Source organism: Leopardus geoffroyi, chromosome A1 (genome assembly GCF_018350155.1).
Source record: "Leopardus geoffroyi isolate Oge1 chromosome A1, O.geoffroyi_Oge1_pat1.0, whole genome shotgun sequence".
NCBI classification, from domain to species: domain Eukaryota; kingdom Metazoa; phylum Chordata; class Mammalia; order Carnivora; family Felidae; genus Leopardus; species Leopardus geoffroyi.
The window spans coordinates 173453777-173473082 of NC_059326.1; the positions used below are offsets into that span (position 1 = coordinate 173453777).

The 19306-nt window shown below is 51.4% G+C and overlaps 2 protein-coding genes across 4 annotated transcripts in view; one reads left to right on the plus strand and one right to left on the minus strand.

The window, feature by feature from the left end:
• The first annotated feature begins 793 nt into the window (after positions 1 to 793).
• HK3 (hexokinase 3) lies at positions 794 to 18086 on the plus strand. Its single transcript, XM_045447531.1, has 19 exons — positions 794 to 1215; positions 4811 to 4932; positions 7949 to 8111; positions 8315 to 8469; positions 8556 to 8675; positions 8765 to 8860; positions 9781 to 9880; positions 9962 to 10145; positions 10592 to 10747; positions 10892 to 11125; positions 11500 to 11795; positions 11907 to 12046; positions 12126 to 12245; positions 14677 to 14772; positions 14957 to 15056; positions 16839 to 17022; positions 17122 to 17277; positions 17443 to 17676; positions 17764 to 18086. Exons 1-19 carry the CDS (start codon positions 1155 to 1157, stop codon positions 17906 to 17908), a joined length of 2862 nt encoding a protein of 953 aa, XP_045303487.1. The 5' UTR covers positions 794 to 1154; the 3' UTR covers positions 17909 to 18086.
• Positions 18057 to 19306, minus strand: part of UNC5A (unc-5 netrin receptor A) — a 61233-nt gene continuing 59983 nt past the window's right edge. For all 3 annotated transcript variants that reach the window (XM_045447553.1, XM_045447543.1, XM_045447561.1), the window contains one exon: positions 18057 to 19230. In XM_045447553.1, the coding sequence (XP_045303509.1) occupies positions 19065 to 19230 (166 nt within the window). In that variant the 3' untranslated portion in view covers positions 18057 to 19064. The remainder of the gene's footprint in view (positions 19231 to 19306) is intronic.

Below are 19306 nucleotides of genomic sequence, written 5' to 3' on the forward strand. Positions count from 1 at the left end.
GCCTCTTTTATGAGGGCAATGATCCCATTCATTAGGGCTCTGCCCTTATGACTAATCTTCCAAAGGCCCCATCTCATATCTTCACCTTGGGCATTAGGTTTGCAACATAAGAATTTGGAGGGATACAGATATTCAGACCATAGGAGTGGTCATAGTGATACCCCAAGGTTCTATGTATTCAAGAAGACCGATTTGGGCAAAAACAGCTTTGTGGCCAATAGCTGTACTGCAGCCTGAGATTCCCATTTCCTTTCTGGTAGAGAAGACCCAAGGTATGAACCTACTTTCTCCCCACCCACCCCTTGGCCTACCAATTCAAGGATAGACTCTACAGTCTGGCTGCCACCTTTCCCATTATATATCCCCACCTACACATATCTTCTTTAGGTCTTTGGAGCTGCATCCCATTCCATGAAGGTGCCTTGTGCTCCGTGATTTTGTACATGACCTTCTCTTTGTCAAGGATCACCTCTGCCAGCGTATTACTATTCTTCCTTCAAGGCTTAGCTTTCTCAACTTGCCGTGCCCACTCTAGAACAGAGTTAGTCTCTTCCTCTTGTATTCCCACATTGCCTCTTGCACATTAGTACTTCAACATTTTAATGTTGATTTATTTATTTTGAGAGAGAGTGTGTGTGTGAGTTGGGGAGAGGCAGAGAGAGGGAAAGAAAGAATCCTATGCAGGCTCCATGCTGCCAGTGCAGAGCCCAATGGAGGGCTCAATCCCACGAGTCTGGAGATCACAACTGAGGCTGAAATCAAGAGTTGACACAACTGACTGAGCCACCCATCTGCCCCAGTACTACATTTTGGAAAATTGTCTATTGTACATTTCTCATGCTAGGCTCTTCCATCTTTCCAGGGGTAAGCCATCAACTCAAAACTCAGACTCTGAGTGTTTGTAAAGTGGACGGAGCTCCCAGCATTACAGAGGGGATGTCCCAGGGTCCTTGACCTAGTTCAGGGCTCCAGTTTCCTGCTTCATCTTGCTTAAGTTTGCACCATAGCCCTGCCTGTGCTGGGCTTCTCTTAAGGCAGACTCAAAAGGAAGTGCACTTCCTGAATTAACTGATGTTCAGTTAGTGGTGGCCAAGGAAGAGGGTGGGACATTACAACTCAGGTGACTTGTGAGTTTCATTTCACAGTTCAGTGGGATGCCTCACATTGATAGAGAAGAGCTGACGCCCGAGGAAAGTGACCAACTGCTTCTCCCAGGTAAGAGCCTCTTCTAATTCCTGTTTGCTTTAGCCCCAGTCCCTTGCCCTCATCTCTCCAGCTTGGCCCATGCTAGGGGAGTGGAGGCTGGAACGACTAAGCCAGATGTCCTCAGTGGTAGCTCCCATCCTTGGCAGGGATCTGTGGATACTTTTCAGAAGGAAGTCTCACCTCATGTAGCTGATTCAGCTGAGTTAAGCTAAGAGGTCAACAGTTACTCAAACATGTGCAGACCCTGGCTGGGTTCTGGGAATCTAGGGATGTGGAAGAAATGTCCCTCCCCACTGGGCTCAGCTGGAAGAGACAAACAGGGATACATTTACTGGGAGTGTAAACACTGAGATTTATTGAGGGGAATCTTCACAGTCTTTGGCATGTAGAAATATGGAATAGATATCAAACAGAAGAGTGAATGAGTAAGAGAGTGAATATATGATTGAATTAGCTGGGAGTGAGTGAATGAATGTTTGAGTTAGCTGAGCCTCAAAAGGGGAGTGAAAGCTCACCCCGTGTGTAACCCTTGGCCCTTTACTAAGATTATAATTGCCTTAGTTATCCCATTTTATTCTTGAAACAAACTTGTAACATACGTGGAGTTAACATTCCCATTTGACAGATTTTGGAAATTAGGTATATGTTACTTTGAGGAAATTTGTTAGAAACTCATTTCTTAGTTCTCCAAATAAGGACCCCACCCCCAACCCCCAAATTTTTCAAAGCTGTATTAGCACCTACCTATGCCAAATCTTGCGCTGGGCTGAAGATGTAAACGACTCAGACACAGTACTTCCAGAGTCAAGGAATACCGTGAATGAAGGCTGGACAGCAGGAGACAGGGTGAAGCTTGTAGTAAGTGTGGCTGGACTATGAGTGGGAGTAGCAAGAGAGGAAGCTTGGGGCCTACAATGCTGTGATAAAGAGTTTTAGACTTTTTTTTTTTTCCCTGCAGTGGGAACATCAAAATGTGAAGGTTTACCTCCTTAAGGGAGATAGGGCTGGGAAATGGCATTTTTGCATAGTCTGGTGATATGTTGGTAGTTGGTAGGGCAGGGAGATATACAAATTGGAGAAGTATCAGTTAGGAGGTTGTTGGAATAATCAGATGGGAATAGGGTCTGGGGCAATGGCAGTGGGAACCAGGAGGAGGGGATACATGGGAGAACTCTTTCCATTTTTAGCTCTTCCAGCGTAAGACCTGATTGCATAGAGGAAGTGAGGGTCAAGGATGTAGACAGGCACCTGAATAGCTGTGAGAGTGAGCAACCTTAATGCCTCCAGCCAATGTGGAGGACAGGAAGAGTTTCATAGGGAAAAGTGAAGGAGAAAATGAATGTGTCTTTGACTATTGAGTTTGAGGAGCCTCTCTATCATCTGGACAGTAATGTCTAACAGACCATTAGAATTTGGGATTTGGTTCAGGACAGGGGTAGATTTAGGAGCCCTTGCACATAGGCCTCAATCAAACCTTGCAGATGATACAAAGGGAGTGTGGGGAAGAGGGCTATGGCCAGAAACTAGGAGAGGGGGTGTTGTTTAAGGGGAGAGGAGAGAAGAAGTTATGAAGACTATGAGAGACTCAGGAAGGAGGCCCAGGAAAGACTGGCTGTCAAAGCCAGGGGACAAGAGAATTTTACAGTGAAAAGAATGCTCATGGCTTTGCATGACTGAGAGAGGACAGTAAGGGTGGGGACTGAGGAAAAGGTTGGGATTGGGCAGTCAGGAGATCCTAGGTGATCAGTAGGAGGGCAAATTCATGGGCATCATGGGGGTGGAAGATGGGGAGGGGTTGCAGGGATGGAAAAGTATCTTTCCTGAAGTTTTGCTGTTATAGGAAGAGAGGTAGAGTAATTCAGTGGACAGATGCCTTCTGCTCATCGTGGGGCCTCCACTGCATTTTCCCTTTTTCTTAACCCTGAAAGGCACCTGAATCACCAAAAGCTCCCTTGGGAACTTCGTGGAATACCAATACCACCTCTAGCTTGAATTAGCAAAGTACCAAACATCTCTACAGTCCTTTACAGTGTGCAAAGGGCTTTCAGATTCATTAACTCCTTTAATCCTCACAAGAACTGAATTTTTGTCCTGTCATAGAAGAGGAGATTGAGGCTCATAGAGTTTCAATTCAGATTCATCTAAATAAATCTCAAGGCACACCCTGAGCAAGGTTCTTTTGCTCTCATTATTTCATTTGCGCCACATAGCCCTTTGACATATATTGGTCCCCATTTGGCAGATGAAGAAAATTAGGCCTCCAGATTAGAGACCTGGTGCTGCTGCTTTGTGAAGAGCTGGGTCCTCGACTCTGAGCACAGGGCTGTTTCCATTCTGCATCACTATACTTCCAAAACCCACCCATGAGCTGATGTTTGTGTTACACATTAAATTTCCTGAAGGAAAAAAAAATCCCAAAACTAACTTTATTTATTTATTTATTTATTTATTTATTTATTTTAATGTGTACTTATTTTTGAGAGAGACAGAGCGTGACTGGGAGAGGGGCAGAGAGAGGGAGACACAGAATCCAAAGCAGACTCCAGGCTCCAAGCTGTCAGCACAGAGCCCAATGCAGGACTTGAACTCACAAACCGTTAGATCATGACCTGAGCTAAAGTCAGATGCTTAACTGATTGAGCCACCCAGGCGCCCCTCAAAGCATTTTCTAAGTCTTACTCCGTTTAATTCTTACAAGAATCTTGTGAAGGTAGATGGTAGATATTTCCTCCCATTTTACAGATGAAAAAACTGAATTTCAAAGAAGTCAGAAATGACCTGCCCGAAGTTGTGCCACTAGTGGAACCCCTTTCTAAAGCACGAACCCATCCCTGTTTAGATCTCCCTTCAAGATGAAGTTTGCTGGGCACCTGGGTGGCTTAGTCGGTTAAGTGTCCAACTCTTGATTTGGGCTCAGGTCATGACCTCACGGTTCGTGAGACTGAGCTCCACATTGGGCTCTGTGCTGACAGTGCAGAGCCTGCTTGGGATTCTCTCTCTCTCCCTCTCTCTGCCCCTCCTCCACTCACCCTCTCTTTCTCTTTCTTAAAATAAACTTAAAAAAAAAAAAAAAGAGATGAAATCTGCATGCCTTAGCTAGGCATAAAGGCCATTCTTAGTCCAGCCTGCCTGCTTCTCCAGCAAGTCTTTGGCCCCTCCTTACCTCACACCCTTTGTTCCAAACCTCTAGAACATCCCTGAAATCCCAAGCACAGTAGCAGGTCCATGTCTGTTACTGCCCATGTCAACTGTATTATGATTGTTGGTAAGGCTCTGAAATCCCTGAGGCCAAGGGCTACATCTCCTTTGTACCCCAACATTTGGCACAGTAGCCATCAGGAATTGTAAATGTAAATAAATGACAGAATGAATAAATGGCATTGGGATTAGAAATCAGTCTTCCTAATGCTCTGTTAATATACATGCTTCTGGAAAATGAAGGCCTTCTGGTTGATTACCAAAGGATCCGTTGATGGTCAGAGGTTCTGAGCTCTGCACACAGCTTTCTTCCCAGACCCCTTAAGAAGGAAGAAAGTTAAGGTCCATGGCCTCTGAGGGTTTGCAGAGTGTGTGGTTCATGAGGGCTGTCCTTTTCCTTCTATAGGTGGCCGCCCCCCATTGTGGAAACACATGGAATCCATTGGGGCAGTAGGGTTGCAGCAAAGGGAAGGAGTTCCTAGCTGCTCCCAGAAGGGCTTGCCTTGCCCCTCAGACAGCTCTGAGCTGGTAAGTGCAGCACTGGGTTTCTGTCTCATGCCTATTCAAGGCTGTCAAGGACAGGATCAGCTGAATATGCAGTGGGGCCATGGGCTCACAGCCATGCAGCCCTTTCTAGTTAACCAAGCCTTTCAGATCTGATCTGGTAACTACCTCTTCTGTGGCTCCACACAACAGCAAGGTGGGGATTATCTTTTCATCTTACAGCTGAGGAAGAGGGGACTTAGAGAGGTGAAGTGATCTGAGTTTTAGTTGAGCTAAACAGGAGCTTCAGCTGAGGTGTTTCAGTTCCAAAGGCATTGCTTTTGCCACCTTGCTACATAGGCGTTGTCCCTGCCCTGATGGGTTGGCATAGTCTAGAAAGGACCATCTTGGGGTTTTCTGGTAGAAAGTTGCATTCTTAAGGCACTTCCTTCTCCTATTTCTTTAGTTACTCCTGCATGTCTCCCTCCCTTCAACATGGCCACTGCAATCAGGCACACAGAGATGATTGCAGGGCTGAACTCAACGTAGAGGTTATTCTGCAGCATAGTCCATAAGCCTCAGGTTAGCTCAGACTGAGTTTCTCTTTTCTGTCATCTGTTTGTTTTTAAGTTTATTTATTTTGAGAGAGACAGAGACAGAGCAAGTGGGGGAGGGGCAGCGAGAGGGGTATAGAGAGAATTGCAAGCAGAGCTGGACTCAGAGCTCAAACTCACAAACCATAGATCATTACCCAAGCTGAAACCAAGAGTCAGACACTTAACTAACCAAGCCACTCAGGCACCCTTCTTTTCTGTCATCTTGACCAAGATTTAGAAACCCTTGCATATCACACCATCAAGCAGGAAACACTTGTGTAAGTCATTTCATATCTGTTAGTCTGTTTCCTCATCAGTAAAATGAAGGAAAAAGTCTAATCCTCCCACCCCCTTGGAGGATTAAGTGAACTAATGGAGATAAAGGACCTGCACAGAGGAGGCCTCCATGAAAGGGTTCTTGCGTTGTTCCCTGCAGTTTCTTTAGTTTTCTAGCTTATTCTGACATCTGCTGGACTTGGCTTGTTGCCTAAACTGTGAGGGCATCACCCCTCACTGCATTTCATGCTCCCACTTCACCTTTGTCCAGTCTCTGCTCCAGACCATGCTATCAACGTTTCCCTAGTACACAACTCATGGCTGGGCCACAGAAGTGAGCAATGACATGGCCCCTGGCATGGGGGACTCAGGCCTTCTGAGTATTATTATTCTCTTGGCCATATTCCAGGGCCACACAGCCAGGAAGTGGCAGAACAAGGACTCAGATGTAAGTTTTCTCATCCTTTGGAGTTTCTTCGCTGCAACCTTCATCAGCTCTGAGTTCTTTTGAGGTGAAATTGCTAGTTTTTATAAGGTTTCACATTCATATGGAAACCCCTCTTCGGTCAGTTCTGGGCTCAAATCCCACTCTGTCCCTTAATAGCTGCTTGGGTTACGCAGATGACTATCCCTCTCTAACCTTCAGTTTCATCATTTGTAACACATGAACAACCCCTCCTAGTGTACATGGCTGCTAGAAGCATCCCCTATAATGTAAACATGGAACTGAACATCTGGCACTCCAGGTAGGATCATTTGCCTCCTTAGGAATGTGTTTTCCATTCTCTTCTTAAGCAGAGGTGGGAGCAACTCGCCTGCATCTCCCTCACTGAACATCCTTTCCTCCTTGGCTCTCCCTGCCTCCTTATTCATATGCCTGGTGGTTACTTTACAGATATGGGTCCAGCGTGGGGCACTGGAATGGAATTACTGTGGGACAGGTGGTGAGGACATGGGAAAGGCTCAGCCCAGGAGACTAGAAAATAGAGTCACAGGTTGGGACTCTCCAGCAAACCTAGGAGGGCTGCTGGTGTCTCTTTGAAGGACAGGCCAGAGAGTCATCTGGGGGAGGTTTCCACATACAGATGAGGTACTGGGGTCCTCTTAAACTCCCCCACAGTAGCCTGATGGAGAAGAACCTGGGGTGTCCTATTCTCTGCTTTTTGCCTGCCTACCCCTCCCATCACTTTGATTCATCCCTAGCCCAGCCTTCCCCCCAATTCATCCCCTCACTCTGAAGAAAATCCCTTTATCCTCTTCTCCAGATCTTCAAATGGCTTGTTCCCTTCCTTCATTTAGGTCACCTCCTCAGGGAGAACTTCCCAGACCAATATCCAAAAATACCTCTTCTTCCCCTGGTCACTCTCAAACTTCTATTCCTGCCTTTAAAAAAAAAAAAAATCTACCATTTCTACCAGAATATATGTTTATTTGCTTATTTTCTGCATCTGTGCTGAAATCTGAGCTTCACAAGAACAGAACTCAGCTGGTTATGCAACATATAGTGCTTAGAATAGTGTTGGGCATGTAGTAGGGGCTCTATCGATGTCTGTGGGAAGGATGGCTGACTGATGGCTGATGATGATGTCCAATTGTCCTCCATGGTGTAGCCTCCAAATTTTCCTGGGCCGGGCTTACTTAGGTTCCAGAGTCAAATGGATTAAGAGCCTGAACTTGAGATTCATTCACACATTTTGTTCATTTGCTCATTCAATGACAATTCACTGAGCAGCTCACCTCTGGGTACTGGGGAGCCAGAGTGAGTCAGGGGTACGACAGGAGAGAGGCCTCACTAAACCCTGAATTCAAAGAAGCGGAAGGGGCAGGGGACACAGGGATCTGAGAAGGAGCTACCAGAGAATGGAGCAGGAGGAGGAAGCGTGTGGGTCTCCCCTCTAAGAAGGAACCTTCTAAGAATGCAGGAATGTAGTGTAAGCTGCAGGCTATAAAAGAGAGCCAAGGGATGTGAAGAGGTGAGGAGTGGGGCTGAGCAGGTGTTGGGGAGACCAGCAAGGCTCAGAAAGAGCTCAGGAAGGGCTCTAGTCAGCTTCTGGGAAAGTCAAGGGAGGTGCTGGTCTGTACTGGCAAGAAGAGGAGCTGTGAGCCAGGCAGGACAGTCCTGATTGGAGTGAGAGAGCTTGGCTACGTTAACAGGGCTCTTGCCCAGATGTTAGCCTGTTTCTCCCCAGGTGCTGGAATGCCTACAGCAATTCAAGGTAACACAGACACAGCTGCAGCAGATCCAAACCAGCCTCCTGGGCTCTATGGAGCAGGCACTAGGGGGGCAGGCCAGCCCTGCTTCCGCTGTCCGGATGCTGCCCACATATGTGGGGTCCACCCCACATGGCACTGGTGGGTGACATAGACTAAGATGGGTGGGCAGGCCTGGGGAAAGTGTTCTGATCTGGGGAAGGGAGAAGTTCCTTATCCCTCTTCCCATTAAGGTTCCCAACTCTAAGCTCTCTTAATGAGACTTTATAGTCCTTGGGGATGTTTCTGGGAGGCAGAAAGCTTGTCTTGCCAGCTCATGCGTTTCTGTGACCTTTCTGCCCCAGAGCAAGGAGATTTTTTGGTGCTGGAGCTGGGGGCCACAGGGGCCTCACTGCGTGTTCTGTGGGTGACCCTGATGGGCACTGAAGGACACAGGATGGAGCCCCGGAGCCAGGAGTTTGTGATCCCCCCAGAGGTGATGCTGGGTCCTGGTCACCAGGTGAGAGGTCACTGCCCAGTCTCTGGGGCTTGGCTGGGTGGCCAGGGCTCTGGTGGGCAGATCTGAGCCCCCAACCTGTTCCACAGCTCTTTGACTTTGCTGCCCACTGCCTGTCTGAGTTCCTGGATGCATTCCCTGTGAGCACTCAGGATCTGCAGCTTGGGTTCAGCTTCTCCTTCCCTTGTCACCAGACAGGACTGGACAGGGTGAGGCAGAGTGGGCATGGGAACATTGGGTGGAGGAACCACAACCCTATGAAGGTTGCTGGGGAGTGACCCAGCTTTCCTGCCCCCAGAGCACCCTCATTTCCTGGACCAAAGGTTTTAGGTGCAGTGGTGTGGAAGGCCATGACGTGGTCCAGTTACTACGAGATGCCATCAAGAGGCAGGGGGTGAGTAGAGGCAAGGGCAATGGGAGGGCAGCTTGTGTGGCCTGGGCCTGGGCCCAGCATACATAGGCTGTGCCTGTGCTCCTGGGAAGGCCTGCTTTCCTTTTCTGTTTATATCCTTTATCCAGTTTAACTCTGGGGTGAATGTTGCTACCATTCCCATTTTATAGGTAAGGAGGCTGAGGCTAGGAAAGGTCAAAAAATTTTCAGGACTGTAGGAGAAAACAAGGATGAAAAGACTTGACCCTGTCCTCAAGGACTTCACAGTCTAGTGGGAAAGCATTTTGACAAAAGATTGTCCCTGTCAAGGAGGTGGTTCCAATGACTCTGGTAGCACTGGGAAAGGTACACCAGGACCTGGGCAGGGATTTGAAGGAGGAATTCTCCAGGTGTATAAGCTAGGCCTGGGGTGGAAGGTCTGGTTTCAGAGAAGAGTATATGCAAAAGCCTGGATGCCTGAGAAAGGTGGATCTGAATTCATGTGACTAAATACAGTGGTGCTAGTGGATGGTAGTCAGGGCTGGGAGGAGCAGGCTTGGGAAGCCAGGCCAAGATGAGGATGAGCAAGCCAGGTGCCAACAGTGCAGTTTTCCAGATGCCATGCTTGCTCACCCTCATCTTGGTCCTGTGGGGAGCGCTGGTGTTCTGGGGGTGATGGCTGAGGTTGAAGCCTTTGAGAGTCCCAGGACCCGAGCTGGGGGTGGAAGAGCCAAGGGGAAGTGTGGAATGGGAGGAAAATCCTCTAGGTGGGATGGCCTAGAATATATGTGTGGGCATGAGCACACATATTTCATGGACTCTGAGAACCTCCATCAAAGCCAGGACCCCTCCGTCAAACCAAGGCCCTAGGCTTGCCCATCCCCCCGGTTCCCCACTCTACCTACATAGGTAGAGCCCTGACCTCTGCCCTCTCCATTGTCCAGGCCTACAGCATCGATGTGGTTGCCGTGGTGAATGACACAGTGGGCACCATGATGGGCTGCGAGCCAGGGGTTGGGCCTTGTGAGGTCGGGCTTGTTGTAGGTGAGCCGTGGGCCATTTGTGATGATGGGTAGAGGGCACAGCTACCTGATGGGCAGGTCCTGATGGAGTCATCCCTGCCAGACACTGGCACCAATGCATGTTACATGGAGGAGGCAAGGCATGTGGCGGTGCTGGATGAGGACCGGGGCCGTGTCTGCGTCAGCGTTGAGTGGGGCTCCTTCGGCGATGATGAAGCCCTGGGACCAGTGCTGACCACATTTGACCATGCCTTGGACCGAGAGTCCCTGAATCCTGGTGCCCAAAGGTGGCCTGATCTTCTGCTCTAGAGCTTATCATTCTTCTGCTCCCTTCCTCACTGCTATCCCTGAACTCAGGACCCTCCCTCTTGCTTGCTCATAGGGTTTCCAGGTTGCAACCTGGGGGGCCCTGGCCAGGATCAAAGAATTAAGGGCTTAAGATTCTAGAACCCAGAGTTCTCAACACTTAGCCCTCCCTTATTCCTGACAGGTGTTCCCTGCCCTCTTTTGGGTCCTGCCACCCTCCAGGAGCCCCTCTGAACCCAACTTAAGCCAGAGGGGGCAGCAAAATCTGGATAAACACCCACCTATCTCCTGGAAGGCCATTTGCTTCTAGAACCTCCAGTCTGGGGACCCTAAAGAAAATGATCCTTCTTTTGGGGCTCTTAGAGGTGGGGCCAGGTGGGCTGAGGGCTTAAGAAAGGCTCTGTCCAGCCATACTTCCTACCTATAGGTTTGAGAAGATGATTGGGGGCTTGTACCTGGGTGAACTGGTGAGGCTTGTGTTGGCTCACCTGGCCCAGCGAGGAGCCCTCTTTGGCGGCTGCACCTCCCCTGCCCTGCTGAGCCGAGGCAGCATTCTCCTACAGCATGTGACTGAGATGGAGGAGTAAGTAGGAAAGCGAGTGGGCTTAGACAAGGGGCTTCTTGGCTTGGGAGAGGGAAGGATGCTCTGTCCCCCAGGTAGCTCTGGGGCTGGGGGTGGGTAGGGAGCTTCCAGGCTATTGAGTCCCAGTACGCTGTGTCCCTCCAGCCCCTTGGCCGGGGCAGCCCGTGTGCATGCTATCCTGCAGGACTTGGGCCTGAGCGTGGGAGCCTCGGATGCTGAGCTTGTGCGGTACGTGTGCACAGCCGTGTTTACTCGGGCTGCCCGGCTCTGTGCTGCTGCCCTGGCTGCTGTTCTCTCCCGCCTCCAACACAGCCGGGAGCAGCAGATGCTTCAGATCGCTGTGGCCACCGGAGGCCGAGTGTTTGAGCGACATCCCAGGTATGGGAAAAACACACGATCCTGTGTGAGCAGGTAGCAAGAACATGTGTGTGTTTTCCATAGAGACCCAGAGGGTACTCTGTGGTAGCATGGGTGCCAGGCAGTGGGTACAAGTGGCACTCAAGCAGAGTGAGGTCAGATGGGGACTAAGGGAAGCCAGAGGAAGTCACGGAAGAGAAAAGATGCTTCTCTTTGGGTGTGCAAGGGAGGGGTCTCTGGGGGCACTGGAAGCAACGGAGACACTGGGCATATGGTTGGTTCACAGATGGATTTAGAATTGAAGGGATCTGGAGTGATGGGGCTCAGGGCTTCAGCAAGCCCTGGGGTTCAGGTTCAGGTGCCAAGCCAGGTATGCTTGCTATGTGTCTGTGTAGTTTCCTCAGCATCCTGCAGGAGACCGTGATGCTCCTGGTCCCTGAATGTGACGTCTCCTTCATTCCCTCTGTGGACGGGGGCGGCCGGGGCGTGGCAATGGTGACTGCTGTGGCTGCCCGCCTGGCTGCTCACCGACGCCTGCTGGAAGAGACCCTGGCACCATTCCGGTTGAACCGTGAACAGCTGGCAGCAGTGCAGGCACAGATGCAGGAAGCCATGGCCAAGGGGCTCCGAGGGGAGGCCTCATCCCTCCGAATGCTGCCCACTTATGTACGGGCCACACCTGATGGCAGCGGTGAGGACCTGGCCTAAGTGTGGGGCTGGCTTATGGGTTCCTGGAGGTCATAGCATGTGCTGAAGTCGAGCCACCAGCTTTGTCCTGGCACTGAGGGTCTCTGTCCCACAGAGCGTGGGGACTTCCTGGCCCTGGACCTTGGGGGCACCAACTTCCGGGTCCTCCTGGTACGTGTAACTGCAGGAGGTGTGCAGATCACCAGCCAGGTCTACTCCATCCCAGAGTGTGTGGCCCAGGGCTCCGGACAGCAGGTACTCACAGCTTGGACCTGATGTCAAGAATGGGGAAGAGCCAGGATGGGACCACCCTCTGACTTGCCCCGTATCTCAGCTCTTCGACCACATTGTGGACTGCATTGTGGACTTCCAGCAGAAGCAAGGCCTGAGTGGGCAGAGCCTCCCCCTGGGTTTCACCTTCTCCTTCCCATGCAGGCAGCTTGGCCTGGATCAGGTGAGGGAGGGAGGGCCAGGAGAAACCATCCCCAAGGGCTTTCCACCCTCATCCCCTTTATGAAATGGGCAGGAGGCCTGGGAGAGGGCTTCAGGTATCCTGGGCTGGAGCTAGGGGTGGGCAGAAGCACTGCTGTGCTGGGCCAGCACTTAGTCCCAGTTTCCCTGGATATGGTGCGTGCAGGTGGAGGAGGTGTGGCCTGGAATCTAGTGAAGTGGCCTGGAATCTAAGGCTATAAAGAGGCCTGAGGTGGAAAAGATCATGGATACCCCTGGGGGCTGCCAATGGGCAGGAAAGTAGAGCCAGGTTAGGTCTGGGCACTCAGGAGCAGTGTAGGCCCAGATCAGGGCTGATGAGGGGACACACTGACTGTCTCCCCCACAGCCCTGGTGTACCGATCTAGGGGACCTGCAGGGAAGAGCATTTGTTCCTGTATTTCAAGCGGCTGTGTTGTCCAGTTTCTTTGCATGTCTCCCCTTCCTGGCCTTGCTGTGCCCTGGCTTGGTGTTGGGTGCCTGACTGGAATGGCAGAGCAGCACAGAACTAGACACAGCACCCACTAAGCATCCACCTCTGCATGTCCTTCAACAAGAATGCTGGACTTCTCAGTGCATACATCTGAGGCCTGTCATGGAGACAGCTCCTCCCAGACCTCTGGTCCAAGTTCCCAGGAGTCTCCTCCTCAACAACCCCAACTTCTGCCAGAAAGCCTCCTGTGATCAGGAGCTTGCTGCCCCTAAAGTTGCCCACCACATTCTTCCACGCCTGTGCTCACTGAAAAAGCTCTGCTTTCTCTTCTCCACCCAGCCTTTGTGCAGGTTTCACCTCTGCTCCAGCTCTGACCTCTCTCAGACACCTGCCTCTGTATTTTGCTTTCTTTCACACAGTGGCCCTTTGGAATTGAGCATTCAGCACTGTCTGTCTGCTGGTCTCCTCCACTCTAGGCTAAGCACCCTGGCACCGTTTGATTATTCCTTGTAAGGTCTGAAAAGAAGGTGGGACTCAGGATGCAAAATCAGGCATGCAACAACAAACAAGGTCCTATTCATTTTCTAGAACTGAACTTAATTTCTGTGTTGAGCCCACATTCTTTTGAGGAGTGATAACTTAATGATAATCAATTTGGGGACCTCCTTCCCCAGGTAGGGGTCGCTCCCAACTGCACAGCATCCTTTGTTGTGTACGTGCAGATACTCGGGGAAGTCAGGAGATGCCCAGGCCCCAGCTATGTGGACTCTCTGCCACTTCCTGTCTTGGTTCTTGACACCTTCCTTGACAACTCACCTTCCCCTCCAAGGGGAAGGAGGACAGAGACCTCCTCTGCTGTCAGGTCACTCCAATCTCTACTGTCTCCTCCCTTCCCACACAGGGGAATGGCCCAGGAAGAGGCATAGGACACCTTTCTCAGGAAACTCCAAAACTTCAGTCCCTCACACCCAGCACCCCTTCCCCAGACCAGGGGTCTTTCTCTTGTCTGGGAGCAGGGAAGTTTTGCTGCTACTAATGATCTGTCTCCCCCACATTAACCCTCCTCCTCATTTGCCCTCTCACTCTCTGGTTTCTGGTTTCAATACAATGAGCATAGAACAGTCTGGCTGTGGTTATATAGGAAAAAGGATAAAAGGAAATATTGTTGGGGGAAATGTCGGTTAATAGTTCTAAAATCTCCTGCCCCAAAGATTTTCATAGCTGCTCTGCATGCTCATACTTTGGGCAGAGCTGCCATTTTCTAATAGCAGTAGGCTAACTCCTCCTGCCCCCTCCCTCAGAGGAAGCACACTTAGAAATGAATAGTTCTACGCTGCCAAGCCCATCACTAAGTTCACAATTTAAGGCCAATTTCTCACAATAAAGGCCTATCTGTCTTGTCTCCTCCCATTCTGCCCAGGTGTCTGGATTCTGGCTTTTCCATTTGTCCTGCACTCATATCTGGAACACACAAGTGTATCTGCTATGGACACGGCTCTATCCCTAATTCCTCAATTTCCTTCCTCTCAAGTGACTCTTGCTAGTTCTTTCTGAAAGAGCAGAATTTTCTGTCATTTGGACCCCTGAGCCTTCTGTGTCCTCCCCCTTCTCATACATAGCACTCATTTTATCAGCTCGGTTCATTCCTAACCCAATTATGAAGGGCCGTTCCTTCTGGGCAGCCGTCTTAAAACATCCAGACTCTCAGACCATCTGAGCATTCTGGCACTAATAATAGAAGACATAGGTCAGATGGTTATTAATAGCTTTCTTTACACAGGAAGGCCCCTGGAGAGTTAGGAGGGGCAGAGGGCAAGGCCTTCAACAATATGGCAGAGTGGGTATGGGATCCTGTTTGGGGAGAGGGGAAATCGTATGCTTCTGATGGGATGCAGGCTTTGGGGAGGGTGAGTGAGATTCCAAGGGGCCTTCACCTTCCTGCCCCACCTTGGTCCCACCCTAGGGCATCCTCCTAAACTGGACAAAGGGTTTCAATGCATCAGACTGTGAGGGCCAAGATGTTGTGTGTCTGCTGCGGGAAGCCATTGGGCGAAAACAGGTGAGGAGTCTGCCTCTAGGGATGCTTGGGGCTGTGGCAGGCCTTGAAGGGAGCAAAGGGTCCCTTGCTTCCTGACCCAGGGGGATGGAGTGGGTGGCTCTCTGCAGTAGAGACCTTTGGGTCCAGCACTGGTTGCCGTGACGACCACGTTGCCCAGCAACTAACAGCATCCTTTTGTGTGCAGGCAGTGAAGCTGAATGTGGTTGCCATTGTCAATGACACGGTGGGGACCATGATGTCCTGTGGCTATGAGGATCCCCGTTGTGAGGTCGGCCTCATCGTTGGTGAGGAGGGCCCTGCTTTTTTGTGCTCCTACTGCCTGGTGTTAATTCATTGCTTCCTGTTGATTCCTCAGGTTGGACACTCCCCTGGTCTTGGGGATGTGGCATCTTTTCTGCCTGACCCAACTAGGCCCTGCAACACTCACTTGGACTGGGTGTCTAAACTTTGGTTGTTTAGCCCAGCTCAGCTACTGATTCACAGTCACTTAAGCTCTCTGAGCCTCAGTTTGCCCTTCAGTTAAATGACTCTGAGCTTTAGAGTCATACAGATTTGGGTGGAAATACTAGCTCTGCCACTTCTATCTGTACGACCTTGGCCAAATCACCAGAGACTCAGTTTCCTTCTCTCTAAGATGGAGATAATAATGCCTGTCTCAAGGGTCATGAGGATGAAACAAGAGGCAACAAAGTGTGGGACAATGCTTAGCTCATGGTACATATACAGTGCTTGGAACTGAGTAGAGGCTGTGGGTGGAGGACACAGAATGAGCTGTGTGGGTCCTTCAGGTAGTCCAAGATCCTCAGTCTTTATTAAGCATTTCTCCTCTGGCCAGATAGGGCCTGGATGAAAGGTCAGGAAACCACATAAAGACAGGGGAAATACCTGTCTTCTCAAAACTGACCATGGGGTGCCTGGCTGGCTGTCAGAGGAGCGTGTCACTCTTGATCTCAGGATCGTGAGTTAAAGTCCCATGTGGGGTGTAGAGGTTACTTAAATGAAAAAAAAAAAAAAAAAAAAAACAAACAAAACTTTAAAACAAACAAACTGACCATTTAGTGGAAATTGAGCCCAGAACAGCATGTGGCAGTCAGAGAGAGCTTAATCGGACTCTACACATCAGGGTGACAAGGCCAAGATCAGAAAGGAAGTGATCCCAACATGAATGAGACTTGAAGAGACAGGGTTGTCTAGGCAGGGGAGGAGGGCTCCCACAGCTCTTTGGGTAGTCTCCTAGAGAAGGAGGTATGTAGTAGCCTCCTTTAAACTGGGAGCTTCTTGAAAATAGAACCTAGCATGGAGAGATGCTCAGGAGAGGTGTGCCCAGATTGCTATGTGAATAAACAACTAGTCAGAGGAATTCCAGGTGGGGCTGACAAGGAGACCACCTACCTAGAGCTGACCATGTATTGGGGGAGAGGGAGGGGATGTCTTTACCCAGAGTATGCCCTCTGCCTAGAATGCCTTTCCTTTCTGTGCTTCTTGGCTTTAAGGTAAAATCCAAACATCATTTCCTCTCTGTAGCTTTTCCTGACCCTCTAGGCAGGAAGACTCAGCGGTGCTTAAGGCTCCCATGATGCTCTTATTTGCACTTCTATCTGGGTACATACAGGCACTATCAGAGTTAGCTGCTTACTGCCCAACCTTTGGCCACTGTAGGGCTCCTCATGTCTTGATTCCTATGTCCCCGGTTCCCAGCCAGAACCTACTGGTTTGACTAAAGATGTGGAAAGCCAGTGTAGGGAGATTGGGCCTCTCAGTTGCAGGCAGCAGGGGTTGGGAGGCTCCCTCACATATCTCCCAGGGGTGGTCTGGGGTAGCATGGAAGATACAGTGATGGTGGTGCTTGTACGGAAAGTAGTGGAGGCCCAGAGGCCTTGATGCTCCAGGGTCTTCAGAAGGAATGTCAGGAAGGAAGGCATATCAGGATCTGGCACAGGTTGTGAGCGTGGGGAAATGGAGAGGTAAGACATGAACCCAAATTTTGCCATCTCAGTCTGGGAAGGGTTCAGAGGAGTCTTATCCATGTCAGTAAATGGCTTCCACCCTGTCTGGCCTCTCTGCAGGAACTGGCACTAATGCCTGCTACATGGAGGAACTTCGGAATGTGGCAAGTGTGGCTGGGGATTCAGGCCACATGTGCATCAATATGGAGTGGGGAGCCTTTGGGGATGATGGCTCTCTGGGCTTGCTCAGAACCTGCTTTGATGCAAATGTGGACCAGGCATCCATCAACCCTGGCAAGCAGAGGTATGGGCTGGGTTGGAAAGAGGTGGCTGGTGGTGGCTGGCACTGGTTATGGTAGCAGGTGGGGTCTCCTGACCTTTGTGCACCTATGCTTTCTTGCAGTTTTGAGAAGATGATCAGTGGCATGTACCTTGGGGAGATCGTCCGCCACATTCTCTTGCATTTGACCAGCCTTGGAGTTCTCTTCCGGGGCCAGCAGACCCAGCGCCTTCAGACCAGGGACATCTTCAAGACCAAGTTTCTCTCTGAGATTGAAAGGTACCTGAGGCCTGCATTGCCTCCTTCCACCTCCCAAAGGAATCTATCCGCTTTGGGTAAAATTTTGGTTGGTGGGAGGTCCATTCCAGAGGATGGAGATGTCATGAGGTGGGAAAGCTAATGCAGGACTCTGGCTCTCTGTGCTTTCTTCCTTTCTTTCCTCAGTGACAGCCTGGCTCTGAGGCAGGTCCGAGCCATCCTGGAGGATCTGGGACTGCCCCTGACCTCAGATGATGCCCTGATGGTTCTGGAGGTGTGCCAGGCTGTGTCTCAGCGGGCTGCCCAGCTCTGTGGGGCGGGTGTGGCTGCTGTGGTGGAGAAGATCCGTGAGAACCGGGGCCTAGAAGAGTTGACTGTATCCGTGGGGGTGGATGGGACCCTCTACAAGCTGCACCCCCAGTGAGTCTGGGTGCTGGGCTGAGCAGGGAGGCATGGCTGGCTGGGGTCTGGCTGGCCTGGTCTTACCTCAGCCCCTCTCCTTCACAGCTTCTCCGGCCTGGTGGCAGCCACAGTCAGGGAGCTAGCCCCTCGCTGTGTGGTCACCTTCCTGCAGTCAGAAGATGGGTCTGGCAAAGGTGCAGCCCTGGTCACTGCGGTTGCCTGTCGCCTTGCCCAGATGGACCATGTTTGAAGAAGTCTCCAGGAACTACCCTTGCTGGACCAGGGCCCAGGTCCTACCTGTCCCCAGCTACCCAGGACTCCCAGAATAGCCCAAATGTGGCCATTCTGTGGCCACTAGCCTCGATCTCTGGCTTTCTCAGAGAGAAGTAGCACTTGGGTTAGCAATATATATATATAATTTATTTACATTCACGTCCGCTAAAATCCCTACGCACCCCGGCGGCCGGGCAAGGCTGTGTACATAAGGCCAAGTGTAAGTGCACGAATGCACTTAAGACAGAGTCAGGGCACGAGCTTCACACAACAGACCCCGCATGGGGGAACCGGCCAGCCCCAGGAGCGGGCACGCCACGGCACGCACACTTGCCATTGTCCAGCCCGGGACTCCCATTGCATATTCACATGCCCTGTTGGGCAGGGCTCCTCCAGGCTGGGGGTAGGGGGAGGATCAGGGAGGAGCCATTGGGTGTCCCTGGGTGGGTGGGAGAAGGGCAGCATGTGAGAGGCAGATGTGGACTGATACTGGGTGTGAGAGACGTGAGTGGCCTCCAGGTGTACAGCATGAGATGAGTGTGTGTGTGTGTGTGTGTGTGTGTGTGAGAGGGGGAGTATGTGAGATGAGAACACGAGACATGCATGGGCACATGCCCGTGCGGTGGTCGTGTGCCTGAACCCAGGGGCCGCCCCTTGTCCAGCTGTGGCCCTCAATCTAACAGGCTTGAAGCCAGGCCCCTCAGATGTGCCCCTACCTGGCAGGCACAGAAATGTTTGCATAAGGTCCAGCTCAGGCAGGAGCTCTGGGGGCCATGTCCCGAGCCCAGCGTGTGCGCGCATGCCCGTGTGTATGCGGCCTCCTGGCCAGGGGCAGGAGGAGAGGTAGCATCACACGCACATACACACACACAGATGGGCTGGGCCTGGCTTGAGCTCTAGGCACTGTCCACCCTGGGTGGGCCCCAGAGGCCAGGGCATGGCCAGGCAGGCCTTGGAGGGGCAGAAGTGTAGGCAGGGTCTGAAGGGCCAGTGTTAAGGGACAGTGTCTGCCAGGAGGGGGCCTGTCCACACAGCTCCCCCTGAGCATGGGGGAAGGGCCCCGTCTGGCATCTGTCCGTCCCTGGTGGGTGCCAAAGCTGGTGAGAGTGTAGGCGTTGTAGGCCTGGCTGGCCTCAGCACTCCGCCTCTGACACCGTGAAGAGGCCAGCGTCTGGCTGGCCCAGTCCGGCTACTGCTGCAGCCAGCTGGCTGAGGTTGCCGTTGGGGAAGTGCCGCGCCTCCCACAGGTTGAGGATCATGGCTGTGGGGCTGGGCTTGGAGGCAAAGAAGCTGAGATGGCTGTGGAGGGGGTGGGGAGGGGGGACAGGAGCCAGTCAGCGCCCTGCCTTACCCCAGGCTGTACCCTCCTGTCCCT